Source organism: Apus apus, chromosome 3, assembly GCF_020740795.1.
Source record: "Apus apus isolate bApuApu2 chromosome 3, bApuApu2.pri.cur, whole genome shotgun sequence".
Classification (NCBI taxonomy): Eukaryota; Metazoa; Chordata; class Aves; order Apodiformes; family Apodidae; genus Apus; species Apus apus.
The window spans coordinates 44,933,839-44,950,040 of record NC_067284.1 but is presented as its reverse complement, the minus strand read 5'-3'; the positions used below and the strand labels follow the sequence as shown (position 1 = coordinate 44,950,040).

At 43.8% G+C, this 16,202-nt stretch overlaps 2 protein-coding genes across 4 annotated transcripts; one reads left to right on the top strand and one right to left on the bottom strand.

The window, feature by feature from the left end:
* Positions 1–2,391: 2,391 nt before the first annotated feature.
* On the top strand, positions 2,392–13,213 carry MTIF2 (mitochondrial translational initiation factor 2). Of its 3 annotated transcripts, none has more exons than XM_051613802.1 (14): positions 2,392–2,442; positions 3,818–4,049; positions 4,540–4,645; positions 5,332–5,503; positions 5,963–6,123; positions 6,545–6,721; positions 7,226–7,365; positions 8,548–8,672; positions 9,360–9,564; positions 10,181–10,433; positions 11,119–11,259; positions 12,069–12,233; positions 12,447–12,587; positions 12,971–13,213. In XM_051613802.1, exons 2-14 carry the CDS (start codon positions 3,825–3,827, stop codon positions 13,138–13,140), a joined length of 2,181 nt encoding a protein of 726 aa, XP_051469762.1. In that variant the 5' UTR covers positions 2,392–2,442; positions 3,818–3,824; the 3' UTR covers positions 13,141–13,213. The 3 variants fall into 3 exon arrangements, with proteins under 3 accessions (XP_051469762.1, XP_051469764.1, XP_051469763.1); XM_051613804.1 differs by having other exon boundaries at positions 2,394–2,519; XM_051613803.1 differs by lacking the exon at positions 2,392–2,442 and having other exon boundaries at positions 3,959–4,049; positions 4,494–4,645.
* A 550-nt stretch (positions 13,214–13,763) lies between these two features.
* RPS27A (ribosomal protein S27a) lies at positions 13,764–15,680 on the bottom strand. Its single transcript, XM_051613806.1, has 5 exons — positions 15,507–15,680; positions 15,128–15,182; positions 14,905–14,990; positions 14,252–14,383; positions 13,764–13,948 (listed from the first exon to the last, which is right to left on the bottom strand). The coding sequence occupies exons 1-5, from the start codon at positions 15,552–15,554 to the stop codon at positions 13,799–13,801; spliced, it is 471 nt and encodes a 156-aa protein (XP_051469766.1). The 5' UTR covers positions 15,555–15,680; the 3' UTR covers positions 13,764–13,798.
* Between the last annotated feature and the right edge of the window lie 522 nt (positions 15,681–16,202).

Below are 16,202 nucleotides of genomic sequence, written 5' to 3'. Positions count from 1 at the left end.
GCAGCTGCGGGGAGCGGGGAGCCGGGTGCGGGAGCAGGTTCTGAGCACGGAGCGAGCGGTCAATAGAACAGGTGTGCAGGAGGTGTCGATAAGGAAAAAGCCCTTCAGACCTGGACGTGATGTAATGGCTGAATGAGTTAGTGCTGCTGCGCTTCTACTCTGGAAGTTGTTTTGGGTTTGTTGTTCTTGTTTTGTGGGTTTTTTTCTAACTTGGATCTGAAGTGTGTGAACACAGAGTGCACTTCAAAAAATTACCAGGCTTGGCCATCATGTTAAACCAAAGCAGGGCAATTCAGAGCCCTTGCTGATGCCCTTGCCTTCTAGTAACCAGAGCTGCCCAGAGGGGCATTACGGTCTCCCATCTGTGGAGATACAACCCAAGAGGACACAATTCTGGGCAGCCTGAGCTCCCTCCAACCCTGCTTAGGCTGGGGGCTGAGGTGGTCTCCAGAGGCATGCTTCCCAGATCCCAAGAGGCCAGTGCCTGCTGTCAGCCAACGGGGAGAGAAATCTGGCTGTCCCTCGGTCCTCCAGCTCCACGGGCTGCCAGCTGGCCTCCTCCAGCTTCACCTAGCTGGAGAACGAATTGTGCATCCAGAACACCTCTCCCTACAACTCTCTGTACCTCCCCTCCCACACAGTTCAATATATTTAATGTTTCTTTAAAAATAAAACTGTTTCCGTGTTAAGTAGTGACCTTACAATAATAGGTGGATGTGACATTTCACCTCCCGTGTGAGTTGTATTTGGACCAAATATGTACCTGTTAAATTTTTCATGTATATGCTTACCGTAATTTCAGGTGCATTGCTGATGTACAGTTCTGCTGAAAATGTTGCAGCTAAATGAGGAAGTTAAGAAAAAGTCAAAGCTAGAAAAATCAAACCGATCAAATCAACTATTTAGTTAATGATGCACACTAAAAACAAGATCTGCATAATGAAATTAGTTTATTTAAAGGCAACCAGTAATAATCAAGAATTGCAACTAAGGGACACAGCCAAGCATTAATGGCCACATAGTTAAGCGGAATATATTCCGACCCCCAAACCATTGTCCTGATCTGTGACAGCAGAAATTATTTCCTTTCAGTTTGCCCTTCAGAAAAACAGGCAACCTATAATAAAGCTTGAAATTAAACCAGCATGAATCTGTGGTTAAGAGACATGCAGATAAAATGTGATCCCACACTAATTCCCAGAGCCTTACAGCAACACACTGAAAGATTTCCAGGCAGCATCCAACAGAAGATCAACTCAAAAAGCAGATTTGCAGTAAACTCTAGTGACTGTTTTACATGCTAAATTTATCTTTCAAATAAAACGTTTTCCAGGTCAATCCCGGACTCACCAGAGTCCCATGGCATGAAGGACACGTCGCCCTCAGCTTGCAGGATGGCAGCTCAGCTCTGTTTGTGTGCTTGCCCCATCTTTCTGCCAGATTGGTCCCTCTGTGCAGGAGCACAGACTGCATTGAGGACACCTCCCACAACCTTTGATTTCTAAGCCTTTTTCTGAGGTTATTTTTCCCGTTTGACCTTTGCAGGAACCCTTGTGTGCCCTGCGTGTTTTAAGATACCCGTTTGTACCTGGTGCGTTCGTCAGCAGATGGTGCCTTTAAAATACAGGACACCTTTTTTTGGTCAATATTCAGCACAAATGACCAAATGCCTGCTGAAGCGAGATAACGAGGGCGGGAAAGCACATAGCTATGCCTAGCAAGTGTGGAGAAAACCACCTGCGTGAGCTACCGCAGGCCCCACGTGATGGGCAAAGCACGTGCCATACGCAGCTCGAACATACGTGCAGAGGAAATTCCTGCTATTACTTGTATCACGCAACTGGCAGCTGCCCGATGGAGATGGCTGTGAAAGTAGCGCTGTCCCAAGCGGACCCCAAGGCCAGAGGATGTCAAAGGATGTAATTTGGGATTATCTCTGGGTTTTACAAAAAGCATTAACAAGGGAACATTCAGGATTTTTCAAAAACCACTTACAGAGCTCCCTCTCAGCTTTTTTTTGCTTTTTTTTTTCCTAGTCTATTAAGCGATATTATTTTAGAGGTGCCAAACTAGAGAACTTTTTAAAAACCAGCCGTGTTAACGCTTGAGGCCAGAGGCGGGTGGGGGGACATGGCGAAGAAGAGTTCCTGTCTCCTGGAAGGTTGAAGAAAACAACACTTTTTCTGCCTGTGTGTGTGTATATATATATATCTGTCTTGACACAGTATGCATATATGTATTAAAAACAGATGTGTGTATATATAGATAAATATTAAAACATTTTTTAAAAACCGAAGCCGCAGGACGCGGGAAACCGCCCCCCCCGCTCCCCCCCCCTCCCAGCCCTGAGGCGGGAAGAGGCTCCGCCCCCCGGCGCATGCGCAGAGCGGGCTCGCGCGGCGCCAGGCACGGGGCGGCGGGGAGCGGCCGTTGGGCCCCTCAGTGCGTCTGTCGGGGCGGGCCGGGCCGGGCCGGGCCGGGCGGTCACATCAGCCAGTGCTGCCCCTGCGGGGCGGCGGGTGGGCAGCGGGAGAAGGGTGTGGGGGGCCGGGAGGGGGCTGCGGCCGCGGGGAGGGCTGCAGCTGGCCGTTGCGGGGAGCTCGGTGGCCTGGCGGTGCGCGTCGTTGCGGCGTAGTCCCGCTGGCAGCGGGGTGAGGCTGTTTGTGGCGGATGGGGTTCCTGCCCCGGGGGCTGCTGTGCTGCGCAGTGCGGCCTCCGGGGGTGGGCTGTCCTGGCCGCTGGGGGCCCGCGGGCCCCGGGAGCAGCTTCTTTACGTGGGTTTCTCCTCTGTGGCCTGGTCCGGTCTCGCCTTGACCTTGTGTTAGTTTTTTGGCCGCGTGTTAGTTACGTATGCAGCAGCCTGAGGCAGCTCCAGGGTGTTCCTGGGTTTTGCTGATTCTGCCCCTTTAAAGTTCTCTCTTAAGAGAAAAAAAAACAAACACGGTAGTTGGTTTTGGTTGGTTAGTTTGTCATCTGTTCACTTCCTGTAGAACCTGGATACCCTAAAGTTTTTAAAGGGACTGCAGTCGTTCTGGGAGGAGCTGATAGCAGTTCACTCGTTTGGAGCTGCTCGGGATATGGTACAAAGCCACCTTTGAGAAAAAACGTAGAAGGTATAAAGGCATCCCTGAGCAGAAGGACAAAACAGGCGGCTCTGAACAAGAAGAGAAATTGACGTGTGAGACTGTTGTACAGGATATTAGCAAAGTTACTCAAACCAAAGTTAAGATGGTTAAAACAAGATGTGGGATGATCTGACAGAAGTGTATGGTAAAGTTTAATTGCTAAGGCAGGGCTTAGGCTCAAAGGACATCTCTGTCCATGTGACAACACAGGTGTTACTGCAGTGCTACAGCCTTTTAGTGGTGGTAAATCCTCTGCTACAGCCTCTTAGTGGTGGTAAATCCTCATGTGAGCATCATTTTGCAGATGTGTTTTACTGGCTTAGAGGAGTAGGTTGCACCTGAATAACTTTTACCAGTGTGGCAGAAAGAGTGCAGATGCTCATTTTGTTTGTAGATAGTGTCAAGAAACCTGATATTGGGATATTAAAGGTTTTATTAAAGATTAGTGGAGATAAGTGAAGGAGTTGTAAGCTGTGGTGATATGATAGGTCTGTAAGTCTGCAATGGGATAGTGAAAAATGGTGAAGAGCTTAAGGAGACTGAAAAACTGGAAGTTACCAAATGTTTTTTTCAGCATTAAAAAGCCTGTTTTGAAACGTAACATTTGTGCCTCGTGTTCCTGTCTGTATTATCACAGGAATGAGTACCTTTCAGCTTTAGGGCTGATTTCAGTGTGTCCTTTGTCTTTACAGTGAGGCAATGAATCGAGGGTTGATACTAAGGTTTGAAAATCTGGTGCAGTTACGTGGTGCTTGCCAACAGCTGCATACTCTCTCCTACCGAAGGGTGAACAGAGCACAATGGAAGCCTGTGCAGGCCTCTGCACAGCCCGTGTGGTCCTTGCTGCTGTATCCACGGTTCTGGCAGAAAGACAAATTAGCCACTATTGCCTTATTGCAACACAGACATCTAGCTACAAAAGAGGTAATTAACATAATCCAATACTCTCTGCTTTTATGTGAAATTTCAAAGTAGAAGAGCTCAGTTTGAGCATTTAGAGGTCAAAATAAGAAGCTTTATTGATGAACATAGGGAATTTGTTGTAAGACAAAATGTACTTAATGTATGATTGTATTGACTCCCTTTCAAATGCTGACTTAATGTGCTTGTACCAGCAGCATCATGAATCTTGCCAGGAGGAAATTGTTACAAACAAAAATGAAAATTATTTTATTGAGGTTTTTTCCTTGTTTTAAACAATTAAAAATGAAAAAAGGTTGTGTAGTATGCTATACATTTTAAATATTCAGTATGACATGTTAAGTCATTCAGTTATTGTAATTCACTACTATTGTAGTAAAAAAGATGTGTTTACATCACAAAGCTTGAGACCATTGTCTTTTTAATATTGTTTTTATTATTCCTTAGTTTATGCCAGCTCTGTGTTCCTATATACATGTCTAATTCCATGTAGGAGACAAAAAAGAAGAAAACAAAGATCCCACTGACAAAAGGTGAAGTGGAGATAAGGCAGAAGATGACTGTTGGGGAACTTGCACAAGCTATGGGTAAAGATGTAGGTGAGAGCCCACTCTGTTGTTTGAGATACTTTTTAACTGTCATTTTTCATTCAGTCATGACACTTTCAGGAGTGGTAAAGGTGAAGATGTCTACGATGGCAGTAGTTAGTGGTTACTAGTCCCTCTGTATAATACCAATTGCCAAGCTCTGTTTATCCAGCTCGGTGCTTCTTCTGGCAAACTTCCTTCTCAGCAACAAGGACAGGAGCAGAAAAGTCTGTCACATCTTGCTGTATATTTCTGCAGTAGATTTGTAATGGTTCTTAGGTTAATGTGTAGCAATTTTTGACTACTGCAGTATGTTCTGTATTTCTGTTATCAAAGACAGTGGCATGCGAACAGTTTTATCAAGTTTCCTTCCTCCTTGAATCACTTCTTAGCTGTTCAGTTTGGATAAGTTTCAGTTGTTTGTTAGGGGTTAATGGGAAAGTAGGCTATGAAAATCTGAGTGAAAAATGAGATTGTAGCATCTAATTTTCAGTAAACCTTTCTCAATCAAGTTCTCCATAAGTAGTGTAACAGGATCTTTTAGATAAATCTAAATGAAGAAAAATGTTTGGTGAATGAAACTTTCTAGCACACTATAAATTACTAATGAAAAAGCCTTAAACTGTTCAAAGTGGGGTTTTTTTGGTCTCGCATGATTTTAGGGATGTAATTGTTAAATGCCTTTATCTTTTCTTCAGATCATATTTATGAAGCACTGCTGTACACAGATGTTGACCTTGATTCACTAGAACAAGATTCTGTCTTATATGAAGACCAAATCAAGCTAATTGTTAAAAAATCAGGAATGAAGTATAAATCAGCAAAACTGAAAGAGGAAAAAGAAAGAGTAAACACAGATGCTGTGAAGAGGTAAAGTGTGAACTGTTCTTCTGGGTTTATTTTATCCTGTTTGTTCTGCAAGTGTTTTTCATACACTGTGTTGTTGTTTTTTTCTGACAGTGTTTTGATAATACCTGATATAGTCACAGTCTGATAATTTTTAAATTGTGAAGTTTGCTATTTTGATTTCTTTGGCCATAAAACTGATACTTGGATTGGATTTATGCTGGGTGGGCTTTTTCTATGCTGTTTGCTGAAGGAATAGCCAGTTCTTTGGTGCACTGAATTGCTGTCTGACATGATGGAGCAGTAAGACAGCACTGAGAGGGCTGTGTGGTGTTTCTAGGGTTTGTGCTGGCAGTGGGAAGCTGCCCTCACCTCTTCATCACTGAGTTCTGGTAGATGGCTCTTTGTTAACCATAGTGGGAATGCATGTCACTGAATGAACATTTTTGGTCTTTACAAAACACATTTTTATTCTGATTGTAGACCTCCTCCAGATCCAGCAGTACTAACCCCGCGGCCCCCGGTTGTAACTATCTTGGGCCATGTTGATCATGGGAAAACAACCTTACTTGACAGTCTCCGGAAGACTCAAGTGGCATCAATGGAAGCAGGAGGCATCACACAGCACATTGGTGCTTTTCTTGGTATGAGCTACGTGTACGTGCTTGTGTATGAAACACTTTACTCTCTATCTTGCGTAATGGGCTGACTTGCCAGTGAATTGGGGGGAAATGTTGCAATATAAACAGTCATATGTAAGCAGTGAAAAATGAAATAATAACTTGCGGTGACTGTCATAACTCTGGATGTAGCTTCAAAATTGATTGTCTGTACAGCTGAAATTATGTTTAAACTATTTTGGATTATGAAAGATACCCGGACATGTTCTTTTTTCCCGAGGAGTTAAAAGCATCTTTGACCTCCATGCCCACAGTTATGTGTCTGCCTAGAATATGTCATTAGTATTAAAATATTTCCCAGAGGAGTGATGCTTGGTTTACAATAGATCAAATAAAGCTATGTGAAATATTGATTTTAAAATGCCCTGTATATGTTTGTTCACAGTCCATTTGCCCTCTGGGGAAAGGATTACTTTTCTTGATACTCCTGGACATGCAGCTTTTTCAGCCATGCGAGCAAGAGGTACACATGTTACTGACATTGTCATTCTGGTGGTAGCAGCAGAAGATGGAGTGATGCAACAAACTATTGAATCCATTCAGCATGCTAAAAATGCAGGAGGTACAGTGTTTAATTTGTTAATATTACATTTTGAAGTGAGTGCCAATCCCAGTACATAACATAAAAGGTTTATGTTCCTTTGCAAACATTTATTCCCCTCTCAAAAGAAACTTACTGAATTGTAATCCACAGAAATTGGGAAGTAACAGTCATAGTCCCATCTCCTCCTCTCCAGGGAAGATGTTTGAAAATGAGTGTTGCGTTAATACATTAAGATATTTTAATACTGATATTCCGGCAGGTTTGCAAGAAAAGCTCACATAGGGTGTGTGTGTGTGGGTTTATTGTTGCTTTTTTATCCTTCCCTACCAGGATAAATCCTCCAGCTTACTCATGATAGTTCACTTCTCAATGGCTGCCTGAGTTTGCTCAGCAAATCAATATCAAGTGAGATGATTTGTCCTAGGTTGTCAGAACCTGCACTAATTTCATACAAGGTGCAGTGGTGCTAATAGCAGCAAGTTTTGGTTAGGTTGGTAATGAGTTTGTTTGTTTTCTTACTAGTTCCTCTTATCCTCGCCATTAATAAATGTGACAAACCTGAAGCTGATCCGGAAAGAGTAAAGAAGGAATTGCTGGCTCATGATGTGGTCTGTGAAGAGTTGGGAGGTGATGTTCAAGCTGTAAATATTTCTGCACTCAAGGTAAAATTCTGGTGGAAAATGATGGTGTTTGTGGGTGTCTCGTGCATACAGCTGCATTTTTATTTGGTAGTTGGAAAATAAGTGCTTATCTTCCTGGTATTTGACACTACCAAGGGCTGCTAGCTCACACTAGAATCGAGACATACTTCTATCATATTTTGAGGCTCAGACCTTCAGTGCGCAAGATTATCTGAATTTTCTTTTGGAAATCTAGTGGATACTTTTTAGATTAATCCTAATTGCTGTTTCCTCATGTATTTGCTCATTGTAAGAAATCAGTGCAAAATCAAAGTTGGTGATAATGCTATGCGTGAAGAGAAAAATTCAAGTGAGGGTAAATAAATATTTTTTTTAAATGTGCCTAATCACAGGAGCATGGTCTGTAGTGATCTCATAAGATTTACCACTTTATCCTTGCAAACAACTGAGAGCTAAAAACCAAACTAAAATCTGAACTTCAGTTTTGTGGTGGCCAGAGCAGCTTTGTCCAAATGGATGCAGCAGTATCCCAACCTTATTGCTATCTTTCTAAATGGATCCCAAGTAAATTTCTAAGATTTTAGGCAAGTTCAAGACCTTTTGAAGTCATGCCCTTACACTTCAAAATAGGCATAAATAAAAGTGGCATCTCCATTCACATCGGTAGCAGATGTTGGTGCCCTGATTCCTGTAGATCTGGGTCTGCTACCTGGCAGCTAGCTCCTTGTATGTATTCTGAAAAACAAAATGTAGTTAGAACAAAGAGGGGGGAAAAGAAAACAGACCAATAGTTTTGACTCTGATATCCTGGTGTCTTGACTGGGTGTTAGTTTCAGCTTGGCTAGTTTAGGTGTTTTGTGTGGGTGTTTTGTTTTTTTTCTTCTAATTTGCATTCCTACTATACTTGTAGCAGAATATTGCATGGTCTTCTTTTTTTGCATCTTAACCTGAAGGCTATGAACAGAGGAGCAAGGGAACTGTCCTTCCTAATGTTCCATGCATTCTTGATTGGCTGTGCAGCCATTAAAAGTTAATGGCTTCAGTGCCATCTTGCTTGAAGGCAAAGGCATCTGTGCAGTTGGACTGTATTGCCTTGTTAGAAGTTCTGAATGAAATAGGGGAATTTGGCACTAAGATTTCAACTTCTAATCTTTTGACACTTCCTGTATTCTATATATTTTTTGTGTGTATGGTTTTATACAGGGTGAAAACCTGATGGTTTTGGCAGAAGCAACTGTTGCTTTAGCAGAGATGTTAGAACTGAAGGGAGATCCCACAGGTCTGGTAGAGGGGACTGTGATTGAGTCTCGAAAAGATAAAGGGAAAGGGTAAGTAACGTGCCTGCTGCATTTGCAACTCAATGAGGCAGTTTGTAAAAATGCAGACATACTGTTCAGGTGGTTTGTACATCAATATTTATGTTTAACATTGAACTTTTTGTTAGATATAGCTGTAACCCTTTCTTTGCAGTGTTTGTAACTAAAGCATTGAACTGTTACTCTACAGCATGAGAGCCAGGAGAAAGAAGTGATAAACTGATAGGACAAAATTAATTACTGAAATAAAATCCTGTAAGCACAGGAAATAGTTATATTTAAAATGTTATTGAAAAGTAAGAATGATTAAGTTAATAGTAATTTCGGTCCTTTTGTAGATTCTCTGTCAACTGTGTTCTTCCATCTTTAAAAACAAACTGAATTCTAGAAAGTTGTTGAAGTTTGGGGTGTTTTTTTTGGTGGGTCACTTAATGAGTAAAATAAGTCTGTTGCTGATTTAACAAATGCCAAATTTTGTAATTATCTGCAGAAATGAAAATTGTCCAGTACAGGTTTGGGTTTTCTTGCAAGTAACTTTAAAATGTTATTAGCACTCTAATAAAATGTGTCAGAAGAATATTCTGCCTGTGATGGATCACAAGCATGTTTGGTTTTGTGTTTGCTTACTTACACTGACTGAAAATGGGGAGAACTGTCACTTAATTTTGTGTGTTGTTTTTCTCCTCTGCCCTTCACTAGTCCACTTACCACAGCCATAATCCAAAGAGGAACTCTGAGAAAAGGCTGTGTTCTGGTTGCAGGGAAGACATGGGCAAAAGTGCGTTTCATGTTTGATGAGAATGGGAAGTCTGTAGATGCAGCCTCTCCAGGCATCCCAGTGGAAATTATGGGCTGGAAAGAAATTCCTTCAGCAGGAGATGAAATCCTTGAAGTAGAATCTGAGGTACACAAATAAATGTTTAATGGAAAACTCACACTGCAGTAAGACGGATGGGAAGGAGCAGAGTTAAAAATAAGTGATGGCTTTCATTCTAAATAACCTGGGTAATCTGCTGAAAGGCAAAGTTCTGTAAGAGGAACAATCCGGAATGCCTTCTACTGAGGTTATCTGGGATATGTTCTAATGTGTTCCCTTTCTAAAGGCACAGGAGACTTTTCTCTTTTACATGATCATTATGACCTTACTTGGAGAACAGTCCAGTACTTAATGGTATCAGTGTTTTAATTTTAGAGTGAGAGAACTAGTTTCTGAGAAAAGAGTACCCTTAAATATAGCTAGAAATAGGTGTTGTGAGAGCTGGACAAATACCATATGAAGGGATGAACAATAATTTATTCTCTTCTTCAATGCAGAGATACCATAAAAACAGCCCTTGAGTCATGTTGTAGCTTCCTCCCTGGGCTACAGTCGTGCTCATTCTCAGCAGTCCTTGCAGCAAAATCTATTCTTAAATGTGAGAGGTGAGCCTGTAGGGAAGATGCAAAAGGATGAAGCTGCATTAATGTAGTTTTCTGATGCAGTGCTTTGAAAGGTAATGTTTCTGTCTCTTCCTGCTCAGCAAAGGGCACATGAAGTTGTGGCTTGGAGAACCTATGTTGAACAACAGGAGAAGATGAAAAAGGACGTGGAAGTTATTGAAGCAAAGCAGAAGGAACACAGGATAGAATATGAGAAGAAGCAACAGAAGTTTGCCCATCTGACCTGGAGACAGAGGAAGGCGGTGCTGTACAAAACCAATAAGCACCTCATGTTTTCAAAGCCTAAAGAGAGAACAGAAATGGACAAAAATGTGCTGTCAGTAATTGTCAAAGGTGCTGTCCAATTGTTTGCTACTCCATTGTTTTGTGCTTCTCAAGTGGTCAGACTGAAGTGTAGCTCTAAACTGTTAACAAAATTTGTGTTACCAGAAGTTGGATCAGTTTAAAACTGAACAGATGATGGAACCTCTCAGTAAGGGGAGGGGTATCAAACATCCAGAGGGGTCAGAAGGATGCACTTCCAGCAGGGCCAGAGCAAACAGGAGTTTATGAGCCTGACCACTTTATTCAGGAATTCCTGAGAAAAACTCATACAAGTGCCTATGTACATACATGTAAATTTAAGGAAATATATATTGAAAAAAACCAATACTATCTATATGAGCAGCAGTACTGCATCAGCAAAATGGAGGACAAGAACAATTATGCATTAGTTCAAGTGGGACAGGCAGAACTTGTTTTGACCCCACATTACTGATATACCAGCAGTCACAGTAGCAGCTGAAAAACTGCAAACTTGACCTGAAAATGACAGCAGATGTGGAACCTCTGGTCCTGTGGTGTTTGTTCAGTGCATATGTTGCATTAATAAGACTTGTTACATGTTTTAACATAGTACTGAAAATACGGTAGGTGTCAAAAGATGCTATTTTGCATAGTGTGGAGTTGTCATACCTTCAGTTCTTCAGTATGTGTTTGAAGTATACAAAGTTGGCAGTACTTCTGTTTATACACACAGGTGATGTGGATGGATCTGTAGAAGCTATTTTGAACATTCTGGACAGCTATGATGCTGATGAGGAATGTAAATTGGATATCCTTCATTTTGGAATGGGAGATATCAGTGAAAGTGATATAAGTCTTGCTGAAGCATTTAATGGTGAGTATGTTTTAAAATCCTTTTACTATTAGTATAAACTCTTGAAATGGGCGAGTCTCATTCTGGTGTTGTTTTCTCAGTAATAATTAGCATCAATAAGGTAAACTTAAATCTATCTTAAAAATGTTTCCTTTACCATCAAACAGTAGTGCAGGGGCACTGGCTGGAAATGTCATGAGAATGTAAGGACTCTGACCAGCTGTTGCCAGTAGTTGAATTGTTAGGGTTAAACTCTTGCCTCCACACCCAGGCTGCTTTATGATGTTCAGACAGCACACAGCCAGATGGTAGCATGGAAAAGCATTGTATTTTGCTGAGGGAAGTAGTTGGAAGGGCTGTGCCAACAGCTAGTTCTTCCCATTTGTATATTGTAATTCTCACCTGCTGTAGAGGGTGTGAGGTCATTGGACACAGGTGGCTAAGTATGATTTAGAGTTCACTTCCAGCTTTATCTGGTACAACCAAGCTGTTTTTCCAGCACCAAAATGGGACATCCTTTATATGAGCTGTGGCGTTGAAACTTTAGTTTCTGATAACCTCCACTTCTGCCATCAGGGAACTTTCTACAAGGGCTTTTTTAAACCAGTTGTTTTGATTCAAGGTTAGTAGCAGTTGATATGCAATAATGGGAGAGGTAGATGGTCCTTCCTTAAAAGGGAAGCAGTAATAAAATGTTGTTTCTTGTATTGCTGACTGCTAATTTTCACCTTTGATACAAGTCCAGCATTACAGTATAGACACAGCAGATACTTTCAGTTACTGTCTAGAGTGATCTCTTGTAGTCATCAGTTGCTGGTTGGTTTTATTAGGTGTTATATTTGGATTCAGTGTGAAAGCCAATGAAAATATTAAAAAGATGGCTGCTAAAAAGGGAATAAAAATTAAGCTTCACAATATCATCTACAAACTTATTGAAGACTTGAAAGATGAGCTGAACAGCAGACTGCCCCCAGCTGTGGAGGAGAACACAGTAGGTGAGTTTTCATTTTCTGTTAATTTTTTGCTTTTCCATGTGGCTTTTAAGTGTATTCTGAAATCGTACCTCCTATTTTATCAAATATTTGATATTCCTATTGTAGCTGCTTCTCTCTTTTGTTAGAGAGCTTGGTAAGTGGAAGAGCATAGCTTGCTTTTACTTACTACCAGTTTGTTATTCTCATTTTCTTCACACAACTTTTTCCTTTTAGGGGAAGCTTCTGTTCTTGACACCTTCTCTGTAACAGTAGGAAAAAACAAAATTCCAGTAGCTGGATGCAGAGTACAGAAGGGGATACTAGACAAAAAACTTCAGTTTAAATTAATCCGTAAAGGGGATGTTATTTGGAAAGGTAAGTGTAATTGCCACAAAACAGGTATTTGCATTCAATACTAGGCACTGCCAGTCCCCTGTGAAGCTGGTGCAAAATGCACACATCTGATTGTAGAGCAATCAATCCCACATCCTGTTTAGGACGGAGCTGCTCCAACTAAAGAGCTGCAGAATGCAGACCTTTTTCTAACCACCAACTCTGGAAGAAATGCAGTAGCATCACAGTGTTTACCTTCCAGAAAGGATGTCCATTTTTCATTAGCAGCAAGTGTTTGCAGTCCTCTCTTGCTTTCATTTTGTAGCTACAAGCTGAAACACTTAACTCTTGTAAGAAGGGCAAACCACAATATTATGCTCTGATGTTGTGGGCTCCCTCATCTTTGACGCACTTTCTCTTTGTAGGATCTTTATCATCATTGAAGCATCATAAAGATGATGTCCAAGTAATAAAAATGGGTATGGATTGTGGATTGAGCTTGGACAAGTATATAGAATTCAATATTGGAGATGAAATTATCTGTTACGAAGAAAAAGAAGTTCAACAGACAACTTCCTGGGATCCAGGATTTTAACATTAACACTAAAGGACATTTATTATTCCTGGCTGGCCTTCAGCTCTTAACATTAAATGAACTTTGAGATGCACATGAGCTTCTTTATGTCTGATGTTTGTAACAAATGTTCTGTTTTTAAATCTTGCCAAGCAACTGGTTTACCTCACTGAAACATGGGATAAGCTACAATTAACTGCAAGCACTTCCACGTGTCTAAAACCATCCCGGTGTATTTTTGGAGTTGTCTATTGGTTTCAAAACAGCTGAGCCATCTTGCTGGCCCTCTGTGCTCTGTAGTTATTCAGGATGTAGTCTGCATTTTCTGAGCAGGACTCTGCTACCCTTTTATCTAGCACTGGTCCACTTGTAGGCATGACTTCAGACCCCTTGATCTCCCATTTTTCCAGATTGGAACTACTGTACTGTCTACTCCTCTCATGTTTGAAGAGGCCACTTTAAGGTTAGCTAGATTGTTTTTTTTATCTCATGTCAGGGAGACTTTACTAACTAAAGACACTCTTTAAAAGCTAGAATCAAAGTATTTCATGCTAGATGGCAGTCAGCATCCAAAATTTCAACTTATTCTTACTTATCAGCAGAGAGGAAACAGTGCCCTAGGAAGCAAAAATAAATCTTAAAACTGTACAGAACTTCAGATTTTTATTGTCTAGTACATTTACTTGTCTTCTGGTTTATTGAAGCAGTATGTCAGACAGCACTTGCCACAATAGTGTCTGTCAAAGTGACTGGCCATGAAGACTCCAGCTCCACACTCCTCAGAGGGGCACTCCCGGCGCAGACGACTGATCTTGCCATTCTCATCGACCTAGGAAGGGCAAAGAGGCAGTATCTCAGATAAACTTTGCCACCTTTTAGCACCAATGACAATTTTGAGCATTTTTCTTTAGCGAGATAGTTTTGGTGATTGTTACTACATTCAACCCCTGGAAGCAAAGTTCAGAAGTGCCCAGTTGCAACAGTTAGTTTCTCTTCTATATAACAGATGGGATACTTGCAAATAGAACTTTAAATAAGCCAGGCTACATGCAGACTAGTAATAGGCTTCATGTCCTTCCTGGTCAGAGCTAAGTTTTCATCAAGTTTCTCCTCGCAGTTAAGTTCTGCATACCTTGTAATACTTCAGCACTGCAAGCTTAACCTTCTTTCTCTTATGCTTGTTCTTCTTGGGAGTAGTGTAAGACTTCTTCTTTCTCTTCTTGGCACCACCACGAAGTCTCAGCACCAGGTGAAGAGTTGATTCCTATTTTAAAGCACAAGAAATAGACTCAGAATGCCTTCACAAGACACAAGTGTTATTTAAACAGGCTTCTTTTATCTACAGAAAGTAGATCTTGAGCGCCAGGCAATTACAAAAGCTCTAAAAGGGATTATTTAAGTCTGCAAACGAGTAGAGAGAACAGTGGGCTGCTGTGTCCCAAACCCCAGAAGGTTCAATTATAGTTTCATCATGTAGTAAAGCCAAACAGGTTAATCTGGCAAAGTGTGAGCAGGAGTCTTCAAGTTAGCCCTCCAAAGCAGCTCACTGAGCAGCATGCCAAGCACCAGAGCTGGCCACAGGGAAGTGCTGGAACTAGAAGCTGGTAGAAATGTTCCAGTTCTAGTCCCAGCATCAGCACGTGCCAGCCAGAAGCACTCTCCACCCCTAAACCAACTGCTTGGGTGGAATCCATTTACAGCGTTTCTTACACCCAGCAGAACGGGTCGGTCTGCTCCTGCAGAGCCAGCTAGTTGGTAGGCCGGAACTCAACCTTTCCTACTCACTTTTTGAATATTGTAGTCAGACAGCGTGCGTCCATCTTCTAGCTGCTTCCCCGCAAAAATCAGTCGCTGCTGATCAGGAGGAATGCCTGATGGTGACATAAATCAAGATTAAATGAGGAATGCTGGCAGTGACATTCTGTATTAAAAGAAGTTGCTGCAGACAATCACATCTGCACGGGGCCTGTATCCGACCAAGAGAGTAAAGACTGCAGTTTAAGCTTACCTTCCTTATCCTGGATCTTGGCTTTTACATTTTCTATAGTATCAGAAGGCTCAACCTATTATGAAACAAAACGGAGTAAAATCGCACTCTGCCTTTTAACTTCCCCAGAAGAGCAGAGCAGCCACGCGGCGCTGCGGGCACACCACGGACGCAGTCACGGCCGCGGCGGCCCCGCAGGGCGGGCAGCTCCGGGTAGGCCCGGCGAGGCAGCTGCGGCTGGGCCGCCGCCCGTCCCCGCATCCCGGCACCCCGGCGCGGCGGGGGCACCGGCCGGCCTGCCCCGGCCCGGGGGTCGCGGCCCCGCAGGACAGACCCTCCCCCGACACCGCTCTCGCCTCCCCGCTCCCGCACGCCCGGCGAGGGGCTGGCGGCGGCTCACCTCGAGGGTGATGGTCTTCCCCGTGAGGGTCTTCACGAAGATCTGCATGGCGAGGCCGGCGCCCGGGGGGCGGGGGGCGGCGGGGCGAGGGGAGACGCGGCCGCACCCGAGCGAGGAGCTGAGCCGCGACCAGCCCGCGGAATGGCGGCTCCCGAAAGGCCGCCGCGCCGGCCTGCACGGGGTTTCCCCCCGCGCCGGCGGAGGGGCGGGCAGCGGCCGGACTACGGCTCCCGGCGTGCCCCCCGGCGGGCGCCGCGCTGCGGCATGCTGGGAGCTGTAGTCCTGCCCGGGCCGCTGTGGGCGCGGCAGGCGGAAGGGGCCGCGCCGGGGAGCGGGACTGCAGCTCCCAGCGTGCACCGCGGCGGCGGGGAAGGCGCGGGAGGCGGCTCCGCCGGGCCTGCGGGCCGGGCCGGGCCGCGCTGCGCGGGGCGGGGCGGGGCGGGCACAGGTGCGCCCAGCGGGGCGGGGCGGGGCGGGGCGGGCACAGGTGCGCGGGGCGGGGCGCTGCGTCCCTTCCTCGGGCCGCTGGGTCTCCGCGTGTCTGCGCTGCGGCGCGACATCCCGGCCGTCGGAGTCCTCGCCTGAGTGCAGGCCTGCTTGGGAGGCCGCTTAGGAGCGCCCTGCCGCCTGCAGCTCCCCTCGGGTCGAACCGGGGTTTATCTGGGCGAGTGTGTTTGGCGCTAGAAAAGCTCTCAT